Source organism: Phascolarctos cinereus, unplaced genomic scaffold, assembly GCF_003287225.1.
Source record: "Phascolarctos cinereus isolate Bilbo 61053 unplaced genomic scaffold, phaCin_HiC Scaffold_726;HRSCAF=1367, whole genome shotgun sequence".
In the NCBI taxonomy this organism is placed as follows: domain Eukaryota; kingdom Metazoa; phylum Chordata; class Mammalia; order Diprotodontia; family Phascolarctidae; genus Phascolarctos; species Phascolarctos cinereus.
This window is the reverse complement of record NW_027556098.1, coordinates 223,800,429-223,827,487: the sequence shown is the minus strand read 5'-3', so window position 1 is coordinate 223,827,487 and position 27,059 is coordinate 223,800,429. Positions and strand designations below refer to the sequence as shown.

At 36.7% G+C, this 27,059-nt stretch overlaps 1 protein-coding gene across 3 annotated transcripts in view; it reads right to left on the bottom strand.

The window, feature by feature from the left end:
- The window catches only part of LOC110211523 (sodium channel protein type 1 subunit alpha), a 207,507-nt gene that overhangs the window by 55,183 nt on the left and 125,265 nt on the right, over positions 1 to 27,059 (bottom strand). For all 3 annotated transcript variants that reach the window (XM_020990890.2, XM_078146988.1, XM_020990889.2), the window contains one exon: positions 14,689 to 15,171. In XM_020990890.2, coding sequence (XP_020846549.1) covers positions 14,689 to 15,171 — 483 coding nt within the window. The remainder of the gene's footprint in view (positions 1 to 14,688; positions 15,172 to 27,059) is intronic.

The following is a 27,059-nucleotide window of genomic DNA, read 5'->3' as shown; positions in this document are numbered from 1 at the left end:
CCCAGTAAAAGCACTTCTAGGGCTGTATCTCAAAGAGATCATAAAAATAAGAAAGGGAACCATATGTACAAAAATATTTATAGCAGCTTTTTCTGTGGTGGCAAAGAATCGGAAATTGAGGGGATGCCCATCAACTGAGGAATGGCTGAAGAAGTTGTGGTATATGAATATAATGGAATACTATTGTGCTAGAAAAACCTGGAAAGCCTTGTATAGACTGACAGTGAGTGAAGTGAGCAGAACCAGGAGAAAGTTGTACACGGTAACAGCCACATTGTGTGATGACTAATTTTCATAGACTTAGTTCTTCTCAGCAATACAAGGATTTAAGACATCTGCAAAAGTCTCATGATGGAAAATACTATCCACATCCAGAGAAAGAACTATAGAGTTTGAAAGCATATTGAAGCATAATCATTTGCTCTTTTTTCTTCTTTTTTTTCTTCTTTCTTGTGGCCCTTCCTATTGGCTCTAATTCTTCTTTACAACATGACTAATATGAAAATATGTTTAATAGGAATGTATATGTAGAGCCTATATCAGATTGCATGCTGTCTTGGGAAGGGAGGTGGGAAGGGAGGGGGAGAAAATCTTAAACTCAAAAGCTTATCAAAATGCTTGTTGAAAACTAAAAATAAATTAATTAATTAAAAATAAAATGAAAAACACAACAACTCTGTTAACCTTATTTGGACCTTATTTTGTTTTGTTTTCAGTTATTATGGAAGGACCATGTTTCTGTGCCCTTTGAAAAATAATGTTGTGCCATGTTCAGAGTGAAAGGAAGGTCCCTAAGACATAGAGAACTATGGGTGATATAAATAGTACTACTACATTCCTCTCCTTTTGAGGACTGGAATTTAGAATACCTGATAGGACCAAGCCACATCCATTGATGCAGTGACTTTTATTTTATTCATAAGACAAAGAAAATAGCAATACTAAGAAGAAAAAATTCATTTCAAAATAAAATTATATCTGCTTGCAACTATATGTTTTAAAGTTGCATTTGCACAGGTAGTAGAAAGAAAATATTTAATATCAAATAGATTTCTTAGTCAATTGAAATGTCTAGACTTTCCAGTATTAAAAAAAAAATTAAAACCAGAAAAGAAAAAGAGTGGAGACCACATGAAGAATCTTTGAAATAAAAAATAAGTCTCTTATAGGTCAAATTCAAGAACTTTCAAAAGGCAGCTAGTAGAGTGGCTAGCAGAAAGGAGACAATGCGGTACTTCACATTTGTGTTCTATCTTGCTCTGAATTGTCAGTGAAGACTCTTCTTGACTTGGCTTCCTTAAAGCCCCATCTAAAATACCATCTTTTACTTGGAAGCCTTCCCCAATACCTTAACTCCAGTGCCTTCCTTCTGTTAATAATTTCCTATTTATCCTGTATATGGCTTGCTTCATATTTATTTGCTTGCATGTTGTCTTCCCCATTAGATTGTAAGCTCCTTGAAGGAAGGGATTGTCTTTTGCCATTTTTTTTAATCTTCTGTGCTTAACACGGTGCCTGGAATGTAATAGTTGCTTAATAAATGTTTATTGATTGATTGATTACCCAAGATGTGAAAATGGCCTAGAACTGACTGAACAGTGTTTTGACAAAGAGCTGATCACCAGAAAGCTTTGTTATTTGTACTCAGGCTAGTTTGTTTTTCTAAAATGTGTTCCATATGTATTAGATAGTGAATTAACTAATTTATGTTTAGACAGAAATATTAAACTCTCAGTTATACCTAAAGAAGTTGAAAACAGTGAAGCAAAAATATTATCAATGAAACCTTTTTTATTGAGTTGAAATAAAATTGTCACTAAAAGTTTCACTTTTTTGAAATCATTTTTTCCTATATATTAATTTTATTAATTAAAACTTCCTGTTAATTTGATGAAAATAGTTTTCTAATTAACCTGTTTTCATGCTGCCTGTTTTCAATAATTACAACAACAAAAAAGTATCTCCACTGTTTTGTTAGTCTTTAGTTAAGATTTACATTAACTGTGGAAAAGTCCTAGGTGACAATTCCCAGATGGGCTGACCCATTTGAAAATAGATAGGTATTTGCATATGGTCCTTAGCACTACTGTATAAATATCTGTGACAAACTGATTTAATGTGTAAACTTTCAGAAACTAGAGATACCACATTGCATCTATGGACTATACTTGGCTTCACACCCTGTGGACAGTCGACAAAGATTCAATGACAACAACTGATGCTGTCATCGCTGAATCACTGAATTATTTTTTTGAATAAATTTATTTACATTTGATTCTGAAAAATAAAAGTTGTCTACTCTAGTAGATAATTTTGACCTCAAGTTGGATGCAAGATAATTTCACTCACCAATACTCAAACAGTAAAATTAAATAATTTTTCTTATCCTCTGAATTGGCACATACACTTTTATTCTATAGCCAGTGTTTTCGCTAGGCTTGGTAGTATATGCATGAAATTCCTGCCACAAGGCTGAGGCTGGGGGACTGCTTTAATTCATGAATTCTGTAACACATCTGGCCCCAGTATGGTGAGCTCCTGGGACCATGGATCTGACAGGCTGCCTAAGGAGAGGGGAATCAGCCCATGATCAAAAAGGAGAAGGTCAAAGCTCTCATGTTGGATCAATGGGATCTGGCCATGAATGGCCACTGCACTTCCAACTTGGGTAAAGTCCATTTTTTTTTAAACTGTGAATTAAACTAAAACATAATAAATGATAAAAATAAATTAAAATGGACATAAGACTGAGAAATGTAAAGAATTCTGAAATGGTTCAGCATTGATTCATGATATGGTTTTAAGTTGGTTTAAAACATTTACAAAAAGTTAAGCATATCATCATAGGAATGCCTTAAAGCTTTGTATGCTCTAATATAAAAATGTGTTGATACTTATATATTATAAATTGATGAAGTTTGCTGAAATTTATAAACCATTAATATTAATTTTTATTATGTCCAATGTAAACCAGCAAATATTTCATTCTAGGGCATATGTATACATATTAAAAATTAAAATCAATTCTATGAGAGATTGTCAGTGAGATTATAATAAAATATCAAAAGAAAGGACATTAATAAGATTTACACTTCTACAGAGCCTTTCATCTAATAAACTGAATATTATTGACTCGCTAATCTAAAGATCATCCCTGTGAAAACAACAAACAATATCTCTATCAAGCTTTTTTTTAAATTATAGGTTAATTTCTGTATATTACTGATATTTATTAAGTACTATACATATTAAGTTCATTTTGTTGGGGTGTTGTGGTGTGGATGGGTTATTTCATTGGTATAGGGAACTCCCAAGATGGTCATTTCCCTCACTGATGCAGACTGGAAACTTGTCAATAATTTACATTCTTAGTCACCTGGGCCGCCAAGAAGTTGAATAAATATCCTGTCAGTCACATAGTATGTGTCAGAGGGAGAACTAAAACTCAAGACTTCCCTGATCCCGGAAAATGATAAACGCTGGAGAAGATGTGGGAAAATTGGAACACTAATGCATTGTTGGTAGAGTTATGAAATGATCCAACCGTTCTGGAGAGCAATTTGGAACTATGCCCAAAGGGCTATAAAAATGTGCATACCTTTTGACCCAGCAACAGCACTTCTAGGGCTATATCCCAAAGAGATTATACAAATGGGAAAAGGACACACATGTACAAAAATATTCATAGCAGCTCTTTTTGTGGTGGCAAAGAATCAGAAATTGAGAGGATGCCCATCAATTGGGGAACAGCTGAGCAAGTTGTGGTATATGAATGTAATGGAATACTATTGTGCTATAAGAAATGATGAACAGGCTGACTTCAGAAAAACCTGGAAAGACTTGTATGGTCTGATCATGAGTGAAATGAGCAGAACCAAGAGATCTTTGTACACAATAACAGCCATGTTATGCAATGACTAATATTGATAAACTTAAACCTTCTCAGCAATACAAGGATCTGAGACACCCCTAGAGGCATCGTGATGGAAAATGCTATCCACATCCAAAGAAAGAACTATGGAAGTTGAATCGCTATCATTTTTTTTCCTCTTCTGTTGAGTTTTGTTTCCTCTTTCTAATGGTTCCTCCTATTGGTTTTAATTTTTACTTACAACTTCACTAATGTGAAAATATGTTTAATAGGAATGTAAACGTATAGCCTATATGAGATTGTGCGCCGTCTTGCGCAGGGTGGTGGGGAGGAAGGGGCAGAAAAATTTTAAACTCAAAAGCACATGGAAGTGATTGTTGATAAATCAAAATAAATTAATAAAATTTAGAAAAAAGACTTCCTGATCCCAATGCCAAATTAATTCTCTATTTTATTCGGTTCATAATCCAGAGTTAATCATGAATTTGCCTGGGAGAAAATTCTAGTACAAGACATTTATATAAGGGTCTCCTTCTTGGTAAATGGATAACCTGCTTACTTCTACAGTAATAGAGAGTAATTTATGCTCACAGGATCAGAGACCTAGAATTGGAAAGGAACTGAGAAGCCTCTTTCCACTCTCATTACATTTGTCCATTGGTTGTCCCTTCCTTTTTGTTGTCCTTTGTGTCCCACTTGGTGCTCACCTAAGTTCAGTTCTCCCCTACAATATTCTTTCAGTCTTCAGTAAGGCTTCCTCGTGAGCATGTCGTTCAAAGCTAATCAGCATATACTACTTAGTTATTGCATTCTACTCTGCTCCTGGCAGGCCTCCATGATCTAAGTCCAATACCAGCATATAATTTGATCATATAATATGTTCTTGTCATCTGTCCTGCCACCACTTCCCTTTTACCACCTGGACCAGTGATCCTTTGATTACTAGAGATCCTATCTTCATACTGGGAATTAATTTAATTTTGGGACTGACCCTGGGAAAGAGTTGTTCTAGTTGTTGATCAGAGGTTAGGCCCCAGGCTTAGCCTCATTCCATCCAGACATCCCACCAAGAACATAGCTAGCATGAACACCTTATCATCTGTCCTTGTGTACATACTTCAAAATCTCCATTCCTACTTCAAGCTTTTCTATCTTTTCCTTGAAGAATAATATCAACATTAACACTGCTACTAGGAATGGCATGGAAATCTCCTGACCTAGAACTCTTCTCAGAATCCCTGTGACTAAGAGTTTGGGCCTGAGATCCTTTCTCTAGCTATGATTCCCATTTCCTTCATATTCACCCATGGCGGCCAGTCCCTCCTGGACTGAGGTTTCTTTCAACTCTAATGATTTCTCTGCAGTCCTTATTCTATTGTTGACAAACTGCCCTTCATATTAGACCTCTTCATCTTGTGCTCCTTTCATCTTGCAATTATAAAAATGTGGATCTTCCTAGAAGACAACACTATCCTCTCCAGTATTAGATTAGATAGTATTAGATTTCTTTTTATTTCTCCTTGACATTTCTAGGCTTTCCTCTACCACCTTCAATCAACGACCTTTCCTCCCCTAAGCTTCACTTTATCCAATTATAGCAGTCTATCTAGATTTTATGGGGTAACTAGGTGGTGCAGTGGATAGAGTTCTGGGCCTAGAGTCAAGAAGACTCATATTTCTGAGTTCAAATCTGGCCTCAGACACTTCCTAGCTGTGTGACCCTGGGCAAGTCACTTAACCCTGTTTGCCTCAGTTATTCATCTCTAAAATGAGCTGGAGAAGGAAATGGCAAACCATTCCAGTACCTTTACCAAGAAAATCCCAAATGGGGTCACAAAGAGTCAGACATGGCTGAAAAAAGACTCAACAACAAAAATCTAGTTGGGCTATTCTCCCTTCTTTCTCAAGGAGTTGAATGCCAGGCTCCTAGTCTTCCTCTTCATACCAAACTTCATACTTGGAGATTTCTACTGACATATTGATATCTCTCCAAATACTCTTGATCTCCAGTTCTCCAACCTTTTCAACTCTTTTGATCTTAAATCTACCTCAGCCCCACACAAGGATGATCAGGCCTTTGATTTATCATCACTCACAATGTTCTTCTGCAACAATCTATTACTGTAACTTCTCTATCTGACCAAAATTTCTCTCCTTCCAGTTCCCTGGAACTTACGCTCCAAAATATTAGCCATTAGGTTGAAGCAGTTCAACTTTACACTGTATTCCCCCTCTGTCTCACTGTTCTATTGTAGCTCATCCCTTACTAAACTCCAGGCTGGAATTATTCCCATGATCTTTCTTCTATACATTTCTATGTACTCATACTGCTAGGGGAAGTTATACAACTGTGTTGAGTTGATCCACTTCTGAATTTGTTATCCAATTTAGTATGGGCACTTAACACTGCACACCAATCCTTTTACTCTTCCTTGAATGACTTCAAATAGCCCTACCTATAGCATCTGTTCCAAACCTTCTCTTTTCTCCTCAAGTCATCTTTACCACCTCTCCTGTCTTCACCTTTCCCTTCCTTTTTCTCAGTAGAGGACCCTGAAAAAAAATTGAAGTCCTAACAAGCTCTTTCTCAATTCCACATATCTATTCACCTAAATACCATTCTCATTCTCTCCTTTGCTCCAGTTCTTAATATCAAGGTCATAACCCTGAGAAGAAGGGGAAGGGTAACTTAGGATGTTCCCTGACAGGGAGCACCAACATTTATTTTCATGTCAGTCACAACTGTTTCTGCCTTATTTCTTTTTTAAAAAATATTTTGTTTTTTATTAGTCAAGATCCACCTCATGCCCTCTCCCGCCCCCAATTGAGAACACAAGAAAAACTAAATCCATTATAAACTCATGTAGTCAATAAAAAAGAAATTTCCAGATTGGCCATGCAGTCTGAGACTTTCACCTCTTTATCATAAAGGAAGTGGGTAGCATGTAGTTCTCTGCAATCCTGATTAGTCATTACATTGATAAAAGTTCATCACAATAGTATTTAATCATATTTACCATACTTGTTATATATACTTGTTTACCCATTCCCCAATTTAGGGGCACCCTCTCAGATTCCCATTCTTTGCCACCTCAAAAAGAGCTATAAATCCTTATACATCCTTAAGAGTTTGTTTTGTTTAGGAATAATTCCTTGCTTAATCTACCCTCTCTCTAATTCTCCTTTCTTCCCTTTTCCCCTTTCCCTTCTATTTCCCTGTTGAGTAAAATGTATTTCTATACCCAACTCTCTCTCTCTCTCTCTCTCTCTCTCTCTCTCTCTCTCCCTTCTTCCTTCCTCCTTCTTTGACCAGTTCAGCCAGTTCAGATGAGACAGAGGGTCAAATGTCAGCCACTCTCATCAATCCTTTCTTCCATATTCTGATAGATTTCTCCTTGTGAACCATGATTACATGAGATAATTCCCCCTAACTTCCCATTCTGATCCCCCCCACAGTGTACCAATGTATTTCTCTCTTCCCTTGTCTTTCCATTCTTAAGATTATAAAGATGTAATAGAACTACTCTCAGTCCTTCTTGGACTCCTTCTCTGAACCCTGAAGAAGATAGGGTTCAGAGGAAAACATATATCGTATCTCTATATTTGAATGTAAGCAGTTTATCCTTGTTTATTCCTTTATTTTTCTTCATTCTTTTTTACCTTTTCATGTTTCTCTTTACTCTTGTGTTTGAACTTCAGAGTTTCTCCACAGTTCTTGTATTTTCATTAGTACTTCTTCGAAGTCCTCTATTTCATTAAAGGTATATTTACCCTCTCTCCCCCTATAGCATTATACTCAGTTTCGCTGGGTAAATTATTCTTGGCTATAAGCCCATATCCTTTGCCTTCAGGAATATCATATTCCAAGTTCACTGTTACTTTGTAGTGGTGGCTGCTAAATCGTGTTTGAGCCTTAGTGTGGCTCCTTGCTACTTAAATTCTTTATTTCCAGCTATTTGCAGTAAATTTTCTTGGACCTGGAAGTTCTAGATTTTGGCTATGTTGTTTCTGGAAGTTTCTTTGAGGAAGTGACTAGTGGACTCTTTCTTTTTCTACTTTGTCTTCTTGTTCTAAGAGATCTGGGCAATTTTCTTTTTAGATTTCTTTAAATAGAATGTCTAGGCCCTAAAAAAAGATATTTTTTGGTTATGGTGTTCAGATAATCCAATGACTCTTCAACTTTTTCTCCTTAATTTGTTTTCCAGGTCAGTTTTTTTTTTTTTGGCTATGAAATACCTTACATTTTCGTCTATCTTTTCAGGCTGAAAAATCACTGGATTCTATTTAGACCACTTTAATTTTCAAGGAGTTTGATGCTTGGGCAAGGTGTTGTACAATTTGTGCCAAAGTATTAATTCTCTTCCCAATTCTTTCTTCCATAGCTCCTATTTCTCTTCCGTTTTCCCCCTCAAAAACTCTCATTCCATTTATTAAAAAAACACTCTTTAATTCTTTTAAAATGCTTCCTCTCTTCCAAGGATTCTAGTTGAGTTTGTGCCCAAGCCGTATTTTGCTCTGAGGCCTAGCTTATAGATGTTTTAGAGTCATTCTCTTCTGAGTTTGTGTCTTGAGCATCCCTGCCACCATAATAGATCATTACCGTGGAGCTCTTTTTTTATTCGTCAATTCTCCCAGCCAACTTCCTGACTTTGAACTTGATGTTAGGGCTCAGCTCAGCCACCTGTCTGAAGGGAAGGTCTGGGTTGGTCCTCATGCTGCTTTCTTTGGGTATTGAGTGTTGTGTTATTCCAGGGTATCAGAGACCTACAAGGTCTCAGTGCTCCAAAGTGCTATAATCCAGGGCAAAGTCTGATTGTTGTCTCCTGCTCTGAACTCTACAAGTTCTTGACCTGGGTTTGAGTCTGTGCAGGAGTAGGCTGTTTCTGGACTCTGCTTTTACAGCTATCTGGAAAGCTCAATTACCCCAGAGTGCCAGAATTGTAGGCTCCCCTTTGGTCTGGAATTCCTACCTTGGTTATTCCTTTGCAGGTTGAGGTAGATGCTGGAAGTGAGATCCTGTTCTTAGACTTGGGGTCTAAGCCACACTACTCTGCTGTTGCTGCTGGTTTCTGAGCTCTTCCTCCAACATGGCCTGGCTCTTCTTCACCCTGGGATACCACCTCTGTGAATGAGCCCCCTTTTCACTTCACCCTGGATCTGTGACCCAGAACTAGAAAATGAGGAACAAAGTTGCCAATTGGCAGCCATCCCCATCATGGTGCCCTGTCATGACTCTAATGGAGCCCTAGTTAGGTCTGAGACCTCCTCTCTCTGAATGCTTGAGTGCTCAGCATGCTTTGTGCTCCTGCCTGTACCCTATCCTCAGTGTCAAGCTAGGCCAGGCAAATGACTCACTGTGACTTTTTCTGGATTTTCATGTCTGGATTTGGTCTGGTACATTTTGTAGATCTGTTTGTAGAAGTTTGGGAAGGGAGCTTACTGCAGTGCTTCCTAACCCTTCCATCTTGGTTTGACCTCTACCTTATGTGTTTTAAATAACTTCACAGCTATATAAATGTAATATATTACTGAAGTGGGTGTCTCTTTGTGTGTAAGGGTCTCCTATCAATCAATCAGCTAACATTTGTTAAGCACTGTGTTAAATGCTGAGGATACAAAGAAGAACAAATTAGTTCCTGGTCTCAAGGAGTTCAAAGTCTAATGGAGAGACAAAATGTAAATTACATAAAAATAATATCTATACAGGATAAATTATGGATAATCTCATAGGAAGATTAGTAAGGCTTCCCCCAAGGAGATTTTCACTGTTAGCAGGGCATGACATGGATGACAGTCCACCAAAAGAGTCAGAGAAGGATTAGTCACATAGATAGGAGGGAGAAAGCAGTGTTATGAAAACAGAGAGAAAAAGGTATCAAGGACAAGAGACTGGTTGATGCTGTCAAAGACTGAAGAAAGGTTTAAAGGATGAGGATTGAAAGCAGACCTTATATTTGGCAATTAAGAGATCTTTAGTAACTTTGGAGAAAGAAGTTTCAGTTGAATAATTAAATCAGAAGCAGATTGAAGAGAGTTGAGAAGAGAGTGAGAGGAAAGTAAGTGGAAGCACATATTGTAGATAGCTTTTTCAAGTTTAGCCACAACAAGGAGGAGAGATATAGGACTACAGATTCTGGAGAAGGATGGATCAAGCGAGGGTTTTTTGAGGATGTAGGAGTCATGAGCATGTTTATAAGAAGCAGAAAAGCAACTTTTTTTTTGTTTGTTTGTAGTTGGGCAATGGGGGTTAAGTGACTTGCCCAGGGTCACACAGCCTGTAAGTGTTAGGTGTCTGAGGCTGGGATTTGAACTCAGGTCCTTCTGAATCCAGGGCCAGTGCTCTATCCACTGCGCCACGTAGCTGCCCCCAAAAAAGCAGCTGGTACACAGGAAGCAATTAAATATTAGTGAGAGAATAGGGATGACACAGGGAATAATTTTCTGGAAAAGATAGGATGAAATAGGATCACTTGGGTTTGCTTTGGCAAGAAAAAAGACCACCTCTTTATGTGAATAGTATTTTAGGAAGATATAGTGGCAGAAGGCATCTGAGTGATATGAGATGAGGAAGTGGGAAGAAGAGGAGGCTTTTAGCGAATGACCTCAATTTCAGTAAAATTGATCTTAATTAATAATTCTCAGGACTCATTCTGGTAGAGCTGTTTTAATGGTCTTTGCATGGAGTTAACATCAAGAAATATTCGAATTCTACTGAGGGAGAAAAGGAAAGGGCTCACAAAAAGTGGAGTAAACAGTTGTGGGAAACACTTCAGCACCTCCTATCATTACTGACTCATGATACTACTAAATTCAATTTTAGGGTATTAGAGAAAGGGCATTTTTTTTTCTGTAGAGGATTATCATTATGGAAATTATCCTCTGTAGTAGTAGAATTCTCATCAGCTGATAATCAAGAGGTGATAAGAGAAAGGACTTTAGGGATCACCTAGTCCAACTCTACCATTTTACAGATGAGGGAAATGAAGGTCAAAGAAATAAATGACTGTTCAAGATCATGCTGATAATAAAGGGAAGAGATGAGATTTGAACCTAGGTCTGCTAATGCCAGCTCTTATGTCCTTTCCTTTATGACACACTGCCATATCACCTTTTCAAGTAAGGTTTCAAGTCCATCATAACTACTTCTGCCTTCTATTTTTTGAACCAACTATATAGCAATATAAGCATAAGATACAGCTACTTTTGTTGCTATTATCCCCATTTTGTTATTGTTAATTTTGTTTCTCCAACAGTGCTAGACACATAATAAATAAAATAAATACTTATTGGATTATTAAGAATCTTACCCTTTGTAAATTAAATTACAAGTATATATAAATACAAAGTAATTAACATGCTAGACAAAACAAAAGCCCATTTCATATTATTTCAATTGATATTTCATTTATGATGTTTTGTAGCTACAAAAATACTTATTGGTAATAATGAAGATTTTTGAGAAAAAGTTGACTTAGCACATCAGTTGTTCTAAAGTTCTAACAATACATTGTTTTATCTACATCTGTCTACTTTTTATTTAGTTGTTAATTTATCTATTTAACTAAAATAAATTGTTTCTTTTATAAGCGTTTATAATTTGTCCCTCCCACTTTCCTCTTACCTATTGAACACACAAAAAACCACAGAATTCTCATCATAAATATGCATAGTACAGCAAAACAAATTCAGCCATGCCCAAAAATATGTCTCTCTGCATTTTAAGTTCACCATCTTTCTGGCAAAAGTCAATAACTCACTATTAAACAGCAACAAAATCTTATAATAACACCATAATTCAGCTATGTATGCAAATATTATGTACTTTATTATCTACCTAGAGGCAGCTAGCTTCCATAAATGATAGATTGGACTTGGAGTCAGGAAGACCTGAGTTAGAATCCTAACCCTGACACATTATCTGAGAGACCCTGGTCAAATCACAACCTCTACTGACCTTCCTTTCTTCATCTATGAAATGGGAATCACAATTCATGCTTCACATGATTCACATCAACCACACGGTTGATGTGAATATAAAATGACATAATATATGTAAATTTGTAAACTTTAAAGTTATTTATTATTATTATTACTAGACATGTCTCAGATTCACTCATTCAGCAAGTTAAATTTTTTTTTTCATTAAGATCTTACTGTGTCAAGACACTGTGCTAGGCATTAGAGATAATACCTTGTATAGTGCCTGGCACACAGTAGGTGCTAAATAAATGTTGATTGATTAATTGATTGAAGCAATTCCTCCCTAATCACAAAGAGCTTCATCCTAATGGGAAACAAGGACATTTTTCTGAAGACAGAACTAACTTTGTTTTTGCTTCATTGCCTTTTATTAATCAATGTTGTAGAGTCACAGAAACATAATAATATCCAATAATAATAATAGTAATAGCTAACATTTTCAATGTATGAATGCTTTACATATATTATCTTATTTGGTCCTCACAGCATTCTTCTGAGGTAGGAGCTATTGTTATCTACATTTTACACAAGGCAAAAGTAAGGCCAAGAGTTCAGTGATTTGCCTAGGGTCACACAGCTAGTCTAAGGCAAAATTTTAATTCAGGTCTTCTTGCCTCCAACCAAATCCAGTGCTCTATCCATTAAACCAATCTGCCTCAAAAAGTTAGAGTCAGATTGAATTTCCAGAAGTCACTGGTGAAATTCTCCCTTACGCCAAACATATGTGTCATAAGTAACCTTAAGGTATTATAAATATTTACATTAGCTACCTTGTGTGACTAAATAAAATTTCACTATATTGTATAGTGGGGTATAATTTTTTTTTTCAGAAAAATTTTAAGTTCCCTGAGAGCAGAATCCATTCCATTTTATCTTTGTATTATCAGCTCCTATAATGGTGCCATGCACACAATGGGAACTTAATTCAATATTTGTTGAATTTTATAAAACAATTTGCAACACAACATTGCAATCAATGCAATCATGACAAGAATAAAGATATAGGATTACTGGCAAAAATAAGTTAATAATATTGTTATTTTAATTGGCAACATGCTCATCATTCCAAGTGTGGATTCATGATTATCATTGGAGAGGTTATCTGATCCTGTGGGGGTGGTCCACACTCCTTTTCCTTAAGAGTCTGGCCTCCAAGCTCTGGGTATTTATCTGCACATCTTGTCATTTTTGTCTAGCCTAGCGGAGCAAGTGAATCCACACAGAAAGACAAGGGGCAACACTAATGCACAGAAGGAAAGAGATAGCAATAGTGTGTTTTGAGACAGAACCAACGCACGGAGGGATAATGGTGTAGGAAAAAATACTGAGAGAGAAAAAGAGATAGAGGCTGAGAGAGAGAGAGACAGAAACAAGGAGAGACAGAGGGAGACAGAGAGAGACAGAGAGAACTAACAGAGAGGGATTCCCCTTCATTTTTCAAATCTTACTTAAATCTTCCTAATGCCTTTTCTTTGCTCTGAATGCAGTGAAAGTGGACAGTATGTGGAGACATAACCTTTCTTATCCCTCTGAGACAAGCCATTAGACTGTAATTGATTGATAAGAATAAACACCCAGAAAAATTATGGTGATGGTGACCTCAGTTTTAGAAAGATGCATATAATAAGAATTTCATGGGGAGAAATCTATTTGGCTGAAAGAAAAAAAAAATTCCTCAAGATTTTATTCAAGTTTTCCAGAAATAACATGAAAATCTGACTATGGTCAGACAGACTTGCTTGTTTAAGCAGATAGACATGTTTCAGAGAGATCAGTGGTCTGATCTATTCAAAGGAATACAGCATCTGGAGTAGTCCATGTCTAAAACTGCAGGAAAAAAAATCCTTGTTGTAGCTGCATTTGGGGTTTTTGCACTGGAATACAGTATTTTTTAAAAAACTTAACCAAGTAACATTCAGTACCTATCAGCTGTCATCAAATATTAAAAATGGCTTTGAAGAATTAGACAAGCAACAAGACCATGAAAAATGTCACCACATTTATTTTAGTAGAAGTCCCTGCCCAATTTTGAACTGAAGCATAATTTAAAGCATATCAGCTCCCATTGCAAAGTGGCAAAGTCCATGGCAAAGTCATGAATCAAATTATTTATGGTGAAAGGGGCAAGTCTAGGGGGATACAGAGATTGTTAAGCTGGAAACCTTAAAAAAATGTAACTTCCACAAAACAAAATACATAATTGCCTCATGTGTATAATTTGTAAATAATGGGAATATCATATTTCTACTTTAGCTTTTGTGAATACCTATTAAATGGTAATACATCTATTTTGGTACCCAGTAGGAATCTAAATTTTAGATCACATAGAAAACCTTTTGAAGATAAGTCCCCTGGATAATCCTTTGCCTCCCTGCCCCTATACTGCTTAACAAGGTCCTCATTATATACCCATGAAGTAAGCTAGCCCTTTTTGTGGCCTCCCTGCAAAGACTGAGCAGTAAATACATTTTAATTATTTTACCCAGTATCATGTTAGTTCTATGATTCCAAGTATATCATTGTCAACTTGATTTTAAAAATATACATTATTCTGCATTACATGACCAATATAAACTGGGTGTCATTTGACACCTACACTTAACTATATCTGATTTCTAATTGTCCTTTTGTGCAAGCAGTAATAAAATTTAAACCATACATTATGCTATTTGGTATGGAAAAACACAACCAGTGCCCCATTTTTCATCTTTGTACTGTTTCCATGTAATTTTCGCTGACACAAAATTACAAAGATTGATATAAGGCCATCTTCCACGAACATTTCTCATTACATGTACATATTACATTATGTAGGTACCTAGATCTGTAAGACTTACCTCTTTGCTTTCTTCCAGATCTGATTCACTGCTGAAGTCTTCTGTGTTTAAATTTTCAAAGTCAGATTCTCCAACAGCAATTGGCACTGTTACCGTGAGGCTGGGGTTGTTTATGAATGACATGTAATCACTTTCGTCAATTATGTATTTTTCCACACTGCTGCCTGTCCCAATTCCACTTGTAGTCCCATTGGCATCTTTCAGATAATCAAGATCTTTTCCTGCTTCTGTTGTGTGATTGGACATGCAGCTATCCTTCTTGTTGTTCAGATCATCAAGTGGTTTGATTTCATCTAAAACCTTTTGTTTTCTGACAAAGGCCTGCTGAATGAATTCATATATTTTCCTTTTCACATAAGCTACTCCCCGATGCATTCGATCCACGGCAATCTGGAGGTTGTTCATTTCATTATCATCATCTGTAGCAGCAAGGTTGTCTGCACTAAATGAGCTCAGTAGTAAGGCCAGAAACAGATTCAGTACCTTTAAAAAATAACAAATTTATAAATTATAACTTTTCAAGGTAAAGAAAAATATATTAGGACTGTATGCTCTGAGAAATGAGGCACGTAAATACCTCCCATTTAGAGAGTGCTTGAAAGTTTATAAAGTGTTTCCCTCACAACAGCCTTCTAAAGTAGGTAGTTCAAATGTTATCGTATCAGTTTTATAGATGAGAGAACTGAGGCTTAAGAGATTATTTGAAGTCCTCTCACACTCACACTGTTGGGAAAATCAGAATAAGAACTTGAAAATGTTTTTTTTTTTCCTAGTGTATAACACTTCCCTCTCCCCCATGAGATTCAACAATTGAAGAAGATGCACCATAATCTAGTGGAAAGAGTGGTGGACTGGGTATAAAAAGGCCTGAATTTTAGTTCTGACTGATACTTTGAAGGATCTATGATATTTCTGATCTTATTACTCTGGTACATATGGCAAGTGATCTATACTTATAATTTTTAAATTTTTTTTCTTTCCTAGACCTATGATTTAATCTGTGTAAGGAATTCCTGGTGAAGAACTTTCTTCTACCAATGCACAGAAGTTGTAGTTAATATCTTGTGTTACCTTATTTTTTTTAATCTATTTTTTTCTTTCTTTTCAAAATCTTTCTCTCTTTGAGATGTATCAAAACCTGAAACCTGGATGTCCTTAAAATTGTCTTGCCTTTAACACAGATATATTCTACATGTATTTGGAGTTGCTCTTCCTGACTTCATCTTCTTAAAGGCCATTTTGACTTCCTTACTTCTTGTGTTAAGTAAGGAGTTGCCAGAATCTAAATTTGGTGATTTCATTGCCATTGATGATGAGCATAGATTGGTATAGAATCAGTAAACAAATCTATTCCTTTTCATTTCAATTTGGAATCCCCATTACAGTTTCACTTATTAATATTCCCAGGATGTTCAAAATGATCATAAATTATGCTGCACTGGAACATTACTATAGAGCAAACTGTTGCCCACAATTATTTAATAAGATTGATCCATAACAATTTAAAACAAAAATTTTCATAGATGTTACCATACCAAATAATCTTCAAGCTAGGTATAATAAAGAGCATCAAAAACAGAGGCCTAGCAAAAGAAGTCAAAATTGTGTGGGTTGAGGATGAGGTCTTGTCCTGGTGTTAAGACCAAGGATGCTCTTAGTGAGTCTACAGAAGATGAACTTAACATCCTAACACTTTTATTCAACTATAGAAACAATTATTTTATCCATCTATGCTACAATCTATAGAATGGCAAACATAAAAGAATAAGACAGAATAGTGATTTATCCCAGGACCCTCTATCTGAACTCTATCAAATAAGATAAGAAGAATGAGTTGATAATTTGTATAATGCTGTAAGGTTTATAAAGTACTTTCCTCAAAAGTGAAGGATGTAATGTAAATTTCAGGCTTTGAAGGGACCTTGCAATCACTCCGGCAACTTCCTCAACCCACTAATAGAAGAAGGCCCTAGGGAAGCTCAACAATCTTAGAGTCATCCTATCAAATTAAGACCAGCAATAACTCTCCTAAGTCTTTTTCAGCCACTGGGAGTTGCTAGCATGAATTGGCACCAGTTCCCGGTTTCAAATTTCTCATTCCTTTTCACCAATACATGGTCCAGCTAGACCCAGATAAGAACACTGCAAAAACCGACCTGATCTGAGAAGAATACCTCACTCTCTCCAGGGCCCCAATAGGATTAATACAATTCCACCTGGGGATCCAGAAGACTGAATCTATTTCCACTATCTTTTCTGTCTTCATATTGTAAGTATGACCTCTCAAATAAAACTGGTTTGCTTTACTGTCATATTGTGTGTGCTGTGTTTCCTTATATTCAATCTTGGTATCTTGAGCTTTCCTAATTATTAAAACAGACTTCAAAGGCCACCTAGGGAAACCCACATCTGAACATACCTAGCAAGCGGTTATTCAGCCTTTATTTAAGGACTCCTATTGAGGAAGAAACCCTCTGTTTCCCAAGGAAATCCATTCCACTCTTGGATAATTGATTTTTGTAGGAAGTTTTTCTGGACATCAAGCCTAATTTTTCTTCTGCAACTTCCATCCATTTTTCTTAAATCTACCTTCTGGGACTAATCTGAACAATTTTGATCTGTTCTTCCCATGACAGCCCTTCAAATACTTCAAGTACTTAAATATAGCTATCATGTCCTCCGTAAATCTTTTCTTTTCTAGGCAAAACATTCTGATTCCACCAACCTTTCTCATTTGGCATGAACTCAAGGCCATTCACTATTTTGGTTGTCTTCCTCTAAATACTTTCCAACTTATTCATGTCCTTCCTAAATTATCAGTTAGTCAACAAACATTCCCTAAGCATTTACTATGTTTCAGGCACTGTGCTAAGGGCTGAGAATTCAAAGAAAGGAATAAACATTTGCTTTGCTCAAGGAATTTACATTATATTATGAACATAAGTAGGTACATGTAATATAAAAACAGATTATATGGAAGTTTATCACAGTGAGGAAGGCATTAGGCACTGGTTGGGGTTAACATTTTGATCTGTCTCTTGAAGGAAGTCAGAGAAACAAAGACATAGAAGGAAGGGGGGAGAAAACTTCAGGCAATGGGGACAACCAGTGCAAAGACACTGAGATGGAGAATGGAGTGTTATGTGTGAGGATCAGTAAATAGGCCAGTACAGTTTGATGGTAGAAGGTATGAATGGAAGCATAAGCAGAATGAAAATGAAGGAAGAGGTCACGTTGTGAAGAACCTTAAATGTAAAACTGAGGAGTTTTCATTTGATCACAGAAGTAAGTGGAGAGCCACTGAAGCTTGTTGAATAGTTGGTAGTTTATTAGGAGGTAGCATGGAATTGTGGATAGAATAAGGGACTTGGAGTCAGGAAGTTCTGGGTTAAATATCTACCTCAGACACTTGGAAGCTACATGAAGTAGGCAAATAACTTACTGGCTGGGTGCCTCAGTTTCTTTATATGTAAAATAAGTGTTGAACTCAAAGGTCTCTAATATCCCTTTTGGATCTAAATGTATGACTGTGGGGGAAGGTTAACATGGTCAGATCTATACTTTAGAAGAGTCATTCTGGCAAGTGAGTAAATGATGGAACACAGTCAGAATAGACTTAAGGTAGGGAGGATGATTTGAAGGTTATAGTAATAGTCCAGGTTACAGGTGATGAAGGCCTGTTAGAGGATGAGTATGAGTATGTATGAGTAGAGGGAAGGAGACATAAACAAGACATATTGTGAAAGTAGAAACCACGAGATTGGATATCTGGGGCAAATGAGCATAAGGAGGTAAAGATGACACCTATGTTGAGAGCCTGGGTATCTGGGAAGGAAAGAAATAAACATTTATTAAGTAACTATTATATGCCAGGTGCTGTGCTAAGCATTTTACAAATAATATCTTATTTAATCATCACGACAACACTGAGACGTAGATGATATGATTATTCTCATTTTACAGTTGAGGCAGACAGAACCTCAGTTGTCACGCAGTTGCCTAAGGTCACATAGCTAGTAAAGGGAGAATACTGGAGCCTTCAATAATAACAGAGAAGTTTGGAAGAGGGATGTTTGACAAGAAAGATAATAAATTATTTTGGAAACTTTGACTTTGATATGCATAGTGGTCATCCAGCTTGAGATGTCCAAAAGTTAGCTGTCACTGCAGGACTGTAGTGTAGGAAAGATTAGTCCTAGATATGTAAATCTGGGAATCATTTGAATAGGGATGATAATTGAACTCATAGGACCTTATAAGAAAACTAAGTGGTAAAGTATGAATGGATAAGAAAAGAGAGCCTAAGACAAAGCCTCGGAGGATACCCGCAGTTAGTAGGTGTGGCATGGATGAAGATTAAGCAAAGGAAATTGAGGAAGAACAGTCAGAAAGGTAAGAGGAGAATCAGGAAAGAGAAGCATCATTAAAACCTAGAGAGGAAAGAGAATATTCAGGAGGAAAAAAGGGATCAATAGCATCAAATGCTAAAGAGAGGTCAAGAAGACTATGGATTAAAAAAAAAGCTGTTTAGTTTTGCAATTAAGAGATAATTGGTAACTTTGGAGGTGGTAATTTCAGTTGAATTATGATACTGAAAGCCACATTTCAAAAGGTTTAGAAAAGAGTAAGAGAAAAGGAAGTGGAGACACCAAACGTGGGAAGGTTTCTTAAGAAGTTTAGCTAAGAAGGTTAGGAAACATAAAAGGCAATATTTAGCAGTTATGTCAGATCCAGTGAATATTTTTTTTCTTAAGAATGGGATGGGTGTATTTGTAGTCAAGAAGGAAAGGTCCAATAAATACAGAAAGATTGAAGATGAGAATATCTGGTTCCCCCACAACTGTTATACAAAGATCCCAAAACCACATCAGACCAGATCCTAATTGGGAAATCTAAGAAAAAATCATAGTGTCATTTTTCCAACCCAGATAAGTAGACGGAGATAGAGAGGTTTGTAGACACTGGAATTGGAGTCTAACTGGGAAGGTCCTGATGGACTGTTGAAATGAAAGCACTGAAAGAGGGCTAAGGATATGTACCAGGTCAAGAACAAGTTCTAGACTCACACAGAGGCTCCTTATCTCGTTCAGGATTCAAGAAAAGGTGCCAGCTGGCAGCTCTCAAACTCACTACCCATTTTCAGGTCATAGACTCGGATGGACTAAAGAATGAACCTGCACCTAGGGTAGTATTCTGGGGTGAGTAGTGTTCTAGGCTGGGTACTGAGCAAGAAACAAGTTCAGAAGCAAATTGCATTTGAGTGACTCTGACCTCCAGAGGAAAGCAGAGCAAGGTCTCAGTTCCAGACTCCAGTCCAGTTTGAAGCCTATAGTGAAATTCAACTAAGACAAAAAAAAAAAAATCAAAAACAAAAACAAAGGAGATCCTTCAGTTCTGTCATTTTAAAACAACAAAACTGTTCAGGCTGGTTGATAATGTCTAAGAACAGCAGCAATCTACTGGAACCCCAACCAGAAGTAAATCCATAAATGTATTACTCATACCCAAATTCTGACCAGGGATTTGCAGAGCTTAAACCAAGAGGGCACCTATATTAGACTTTCCCTTGGATCAGACTTCTTTGGGAGCACCGACATCATGTAGGTCTCCAGGATAAGCTTCTCTGAGATCCCAGAATATAATACAATACTCAGTACCCAAATGGAAGCCACAGCAGGGCATCAGTAGGCACAAGCTTAGCCTATATATTCCCTATAGAAGTGCATAGAGTCCAGACCTAAAATGAAGCACAAACTCAGGAAGAAGGCTGGAAGAATGAGCAAACAAAAAAAGACTCCCACCATAAAAAGCAATTATGGTGACAGGTGCACTCAAGATGAACAGAAGAAAAGAATGACTTCAAACAATCAAAATCCTGAAAGGAAACAGCTTGAACACAAGTTAAACTAGACTTCGTAGAAACGAAGCAGGAATTAAAAAGTTTTTATAAATGAAATGAGCACACTAGAAAGAAAAAACATAAAAGAGGGAGCTATGGAATAGAGAATTGTAAATAGAATTAGAAACTTGGCAAACAGGCATAAAACCTTACCTACCAACATACTACTTACAAAATAGAATGGATCAAACAGAAGTTAATAATTCCATGAGACAATAAGAAATATTGAAATAAAGTGGAAAAAAAGAAAATAAACAAAAAGTACAAAAGGGAAGATATAGCAAAAAAAAATCCTTTTTCAAGAAATCATAAAAGAAAACCTCCTAGATCTCTTAGAACCAGAGGTCAAAGTAACAATAGAAAAGATCCACAATTGACCTCCATAGAGAAACCCTACAATTAAAACTCCCAGAAATATAATAACCAAAACTCAGAGACGCCAGGTGAAAGGAAAAAAAATACTGCAAACATTCAGAAAGGAGTGTTCAAGTATTAAGTAGCCACAGTCAGGATCACACAAGATTTAGCACACACCATTATAAAGAAGTCAAACATTTGGAATGTGATATTCCAGAATATTAAAGATATAAGCTCACAACCAAGAATAACTTACCTAGCAAATCTGAATATAATCGTAAAGGAGTGGGAGGAATGGACCTTTAATGAATAGAGTATTTTTAGATATTCCTGATGAAAAGACCACATTCTAATATGGGGAGATGACACATGTGTCCCCTCAGAACCCATGATAATATAGTCATGGGTTACAGAGAAAATCTCATAAGATAGAGAATTTAGGGGGGTGGTTTTGTTATATTTTAATCTAAAAAAAGAATGGAAAAGGTGAGGAAGAGTGAGGAAAATCAGCTCACATAATCAGGATTTGCAAGTAGAAGACAATGAAAGCAAGGCAAAAGGAATGGGGAAGCAGGAAACACTTGTACCTCGTTCTTGTTTGAAGTAGTCAAAGAAGGGAAGGATACAGACACAGTTGGGTACATAAATATATTTAATTCAATAGGGAAATAGGATGGAAAGGGGGAATAAAGGAATAACCATTTATATAGCACCTACTGTGTGCCAGGCACTGTGCTAAGTGCTTTAAAAACAAAACAAAACATCATAACAACTCTATGAAGAAGGTGACATTATTATCTCCACTTTACAGTTGAAGAAACTGAGGTAAACAGATGTCAATGACTTGCCCCGAGGTCATACAGGTAATACGTGTCTATAGCACGATTTGAACTCAGGTCTTCCTGACTCCAGGACCAGCATTTTATCCATTACACCATCTAGCTGCCTCTAATGGACTTCATTTGAAGCCAAAAACTTAAAAACTCTGACTAATCCAATGATCAACTTCAATTCCAGAGGTCTGATGATGAAGCATACTACAAGAGTGATGGATGCAGAGTACACAGTGTGACCTACATTTTGACATGCCAATATGAGAATTTGTTATGCATGACCATACATATGTTACAAGAATTTTGTTTTTCTATTTTTCAGTGGGGGAGGATAGTGAGAGAAAGTAAAAAGTAATGCCTGTTAATTGACAAAAATTAAAATAAAACAAGATTAGAGAGAGTGGAAATGATCATGCGGGCAATCTCCTGGAGAAGGTGACACAACATGGGATAAAGAATGCAGGCTTGTCTTGGTAAGGTGAAGGTACAACTCTTTACCTGAGACAGATGTGGAGGAGAAATTAGAGAAAGATGACTGGGTGATATGACAGGCAGCTAGGTGGTGCAGTGGCTAGAGTGTGGGACTTAGACTCAAGAAGACTGTCTATGTCAGATACTTTCTAGCTGTGTGACCCTAAACAAGTTACTTAACCTCTGTTTCCTCACCTGTAAAATGAGGATAATAACAGCACCTATCTCACAGAGTTTTGAGGATCAAATGAGTTGACATATGTAAAGTGCTTTGTAAACCTTAAGCCCATATATAAATACTAGGTATTATTGATGATGATTATGTGATATTAGGAAGAAGGAATTCTTGGTGAATTGCCTCCATTTTTCCCTGAAATATGGAGTGATGTTCTCAGCTAAGAGAGTTGATAGAAGGAGTGTTATATAAGGTTTGAGGAGAGATATAAAGGTTTGGAAAAGTCATTATGGAGAATGGGTAAATGTATCAATCAAGGAGAAATAGGATGTTGACTTGCTGCATGCAATGAAGGCCCAATGGTGATTAGAAAACAGAAATTTACAATGGACCCAATGAGTAGGGTTTCATAATTTTGCCTAACTTCTTTCCACAGCATATGAATAAGAACAAAGGAGGAAGATGGTAGTATTAATCCAGGGTTGGAGTTTGGCAAGGTATGATTAACAGTAGAACAAGGGGGTAAAGTCTTAAGAGGATGGTGTAGAGTTGAATTGGTTTCCCAAGATATCAAGAAAGAAGGTTATGAAAAGAACTGAGAGGTGGAAGAACTGGAGGTCATGATGAGGACAAATATCAGGGTTAGGGGTCATAAGGCATAGGGAAAGATGAAATGACAAAATATTATAATCATATAAAGGAATTTAAAAGTTCATTAATATAAATATGAAACATTTGTGGATAATGGCATGATCAAGGACATAACCATCTCTGCATATTGCTGAGGTATAATGGAGAAGTAGGTCACCGGAATTGAGTAAATAGAGGAACTGGGAAGTTAGGGTACTAGAATGAATATAAATATGTGTGTTGAAGTCACCTATTATGAGAGCAAGAGTTGTGATAAAATGCTGTGATCCAGTCACTGAATTCATTGAGGAAGGAAGGAGAATGTCCTTGAGTGGGTGGGGCAGGTTGGAAGTAGAGCAGGCATCATCCATTTGAATAGTGTAAACCTCAAAGGAAGAGAAGTTGCTGAGTGACAGTGATACAGGAGCCTGGAAGTGATAATGGGGAGAGGGGCAAGGAGTATTCTGATTTTCCCAACATAGTAAATGTGAGGTAATGAGGATACATGAGACAAAATGTAGTCACTAATAGAAAAGGTGGTGAGGGAAGATGTAACATGAAGAGGGATCCAGGACTTAGTGAATAAGCTGTTCCAATAAGTTCCAAAAATAATTCCAATAAGATGAGGAAGGAGTGAGAAAGCAAGAGGTTTGAGATCTAAGGAAGTTTTTAAATTATGGAGCAGGAGATCCAGAGGGCATACTGGAGGGGTTGGGAAGATCTGAAGTAGGGTATGAGGTTGAAGTGGGTGGTCTTAAGGGAAGAGATGGTTAGGGATGGACAATTGGTTTTGTACGTCAGCAGCCAGGGTTTCAAGATCACTGGGATGAAGAGAGTATAAGAGAGTGGGAGCATGCTAGCCATTAAAAAATGAGTCCAGGAAAAATGGTTCAAGAGCTATCCATTGAGGGAGGCATGTGATTAGACTATTCAAAATAGTGATATTGTGTTCTTTGAGGCCGTAGAAGGCCAGGTGTACAGCAGGTAAGACTAGGTGGAATTATGGCCAGGAAAGTCCAGAACTGAGCACAATAATCCAGACTGTTCTGAGAGGATAGAGTATATGGTGGTATGATTGCCACTCTCTTTTTAAATACTATACCTATTTTTAATACAGCTTTAAAATTGCATTAGATTTTTTATTTATATTGAGGTCATAGAGCATTAAAACCTCTAGATTCTTTTCACATGAACTAAAAACCCTATTTCTGCTTAATCTTACAGTTGTGAAAATATTTTGTGCTAAAATTTTATTTTAAATTATTCTCTATTAAATTCACTTTATTAGATCTACCTCTGTTTTGACCCTTTGAAGCCTGATTTTGTCACCCACTGTATTAGCTGACTCCTGTAAACACTGTGTAATTTGCAGATCAGACAAGTATATTATCTATGCCTTTGTCCAAGTCATTAATAAAAATGTTAAGCAGCATAAAGCCAAGCATAGATTCTTGGGGTACTCCACTGGAGACCTCTTTCCATATTGATTTCAAATATTAATGATAACTCTTTGGTTTAGCTGTTTAACTAGTTCCAAGTCCACATAATTGCTCTACTGTTAAGCCTGCATATCTCTCTATTCTCTATAAAAATATCACAATTCATCAAATGCTTTCAAAAAATCTAGGCAAATCATATCTGTAGTATTCTCCTGATCTATCAGTCTAGCAACCTTGTCCAAAAAAATAAATGAAATTAGTCTTGCATGATCTGATGTTCATTAAGCAATTCTGGCTCTTTGTGATTACTTCCTCTTCTCCTAGATATCCACAAACTATCTCTTAAAGAATACGTCCAATAATTTTGTCAGGAATCTAAATCAAACACACTGGCCTACAGCTTGCAAACTGCATTCTCTTCTTTTTTAAAGATTAGGACATTTGCCTTTTTCTCATCCTATGGTCTTAATCCCATTCTCTCTAATATTTCTATAATCATGGGAAACAATAACAATCACCAAATCTTTTAGCATTTAGATGTTCATGTTGATCTGGTAACTTGAGCTCATTAAGTGAAGCTAGAAGCTTTCTTACTATTTTCCTACTTATTTTGGGTAGCTCAACTCCCTTTTAGCCATTTTATCTTTGTCTTTTTTTGTCTATCCTCCTGCATGATCCTTTCCTCAACCCCGAAACAAAACAAAATCAACAAAAAAAAAGGTGAATGCTTTGCCTTCTCTTTGCCTCTCCAATTTTTTAAATAATCAGTTCTACCAGTCCAAACAGCCATCCTTTCTTTGATCTTCCTTTCCCTCTCCCAATAAAACATCAAACCATTGTTTTCTTTAGTTTTCCCAGACTTAGTTTATTCTGAATGTTAGTACTCCTAACCTATTCTTACACTACCATAACAGTACACACTTCTGAATTTATCTATTATTTCCCTTTCTCCTATCTTTTGTACATGTCTTTTTTAGATATAAGCTGATTGGTGAATAAACTCCTTGTGCAAACATAGCAGTGTTAAGACAACTCCCCTTTTTCTTCCACATCACAATCATGTCTCTTTATATTTTTAGAATGTCATTCTTGAGAATATCTCATCCCTCCAAGGCTAGTTTCCCCTGGAGAATTGCCATCTATGGCACCCTACCTGTCCTCTTTCTGAATCCTTTTAAATCTCTGCAGTGCAGGTGGTGCAGTGGATAGAGTGCTGGGCCTGGAGTTGGGAAGACTTGAGTTCAAATTTACCCTCATATACTTGCTAGTGGTATGACCCTGGGCATCACTTATTCTCCTTTTGACCCACTTTCCTCATTTGTAAAATGGGGTTAATAATAGCACTTACTACCTCACAGAATTGTTGTGAAGACCAAATGAGATATTTGTAAAGAGCTTAACACAATGCTTGGCACATATAAGTGTTACATAAATATTAGCTATCATTATTATTGGGCTTTTTTGGGCTTTTCTCTCCTATATCAGAAATTCTAAAATGGTATAGCCATTTCCCCACAATATTCTTCTACTTCTTTTACCTTAGTAACCAACTGTTCCCTGTTGGAAAGAAAACTGTAGATTCAGAATAGAATTTCCCCGTGTTGATTCAAATACCTTTTGGATGAAATTATCATTCTAATTCAAGAAATCATTATGTGCTCTGCTTTTGGCAGAGAATGCTAGCAAAAATCCAGATTACTGATATCCATGATTATTTCTATTAGTGTCATTCTAATTTTACTAATGAGGAAACTGAACCTGAGAAAAGTGAACTGACTTGGCCAAGGCTGCATAACTAGTAACTGTCAGAGCTAGAACTTGTTCTAATCTCACGACTCCAGGACCAGCAATCTTCACATCATCACATTGTCTCTGGTTTTGCTAGGTTTTAGGTCAACTTATTTTCTCTTGTGTTTCTTTTTAAGACTCATTTTCCCCTCCACTTTTTCTCTCCTTTGCAAGTTGATTTCAGAGTCGATCTTCTGCAGTCCTCCTTTGAAATGTCTTGCACAGGAGCTTTCATTTTAAACCAGTTTTGCCTTTGGTTGTGTGTCTCTTTAATAAAGAGATCAAATGATTGCTGGCTCAGGCAGTTTCTTTATTCTCAAAGATTCTTTGACATGGCCACTGGTTTATGTCAACTAAGCTTTTCTAACAAAAGTATGATCTTATCCCTAGTCAAGTCACTAAGCTTTCCCAGGCTAGTTTCCTCAGCTGCCAATTAAGGGGATTGGACAAGATGACCTTTAATTTTTTTTCCTTCAAAATGTAGGCTCATAAGGGGCAGCTAGGTGGTGCAGTTGATTTGGAGTAGGAGGACCTGTGTTTGAAGTCCAGTTCTGCTATTATCTTTGTGATAATAGCACAATAAATAGCAAAGTCCCTTCACTTTTCTGGGTTTCAATTTCATTGATTACAAAATGGGGAGGTTGGTTTCAATGACTTCTAAGCTGCCTTCTGGGAGACCTTCAGGTGAATGCAGTAGACAGATTGCTAGAATGTTGTTGAGTATCAAAATGTTATTGGATATTACTATATTACCTGTTTTACTATAGCAGAAGGTGAAA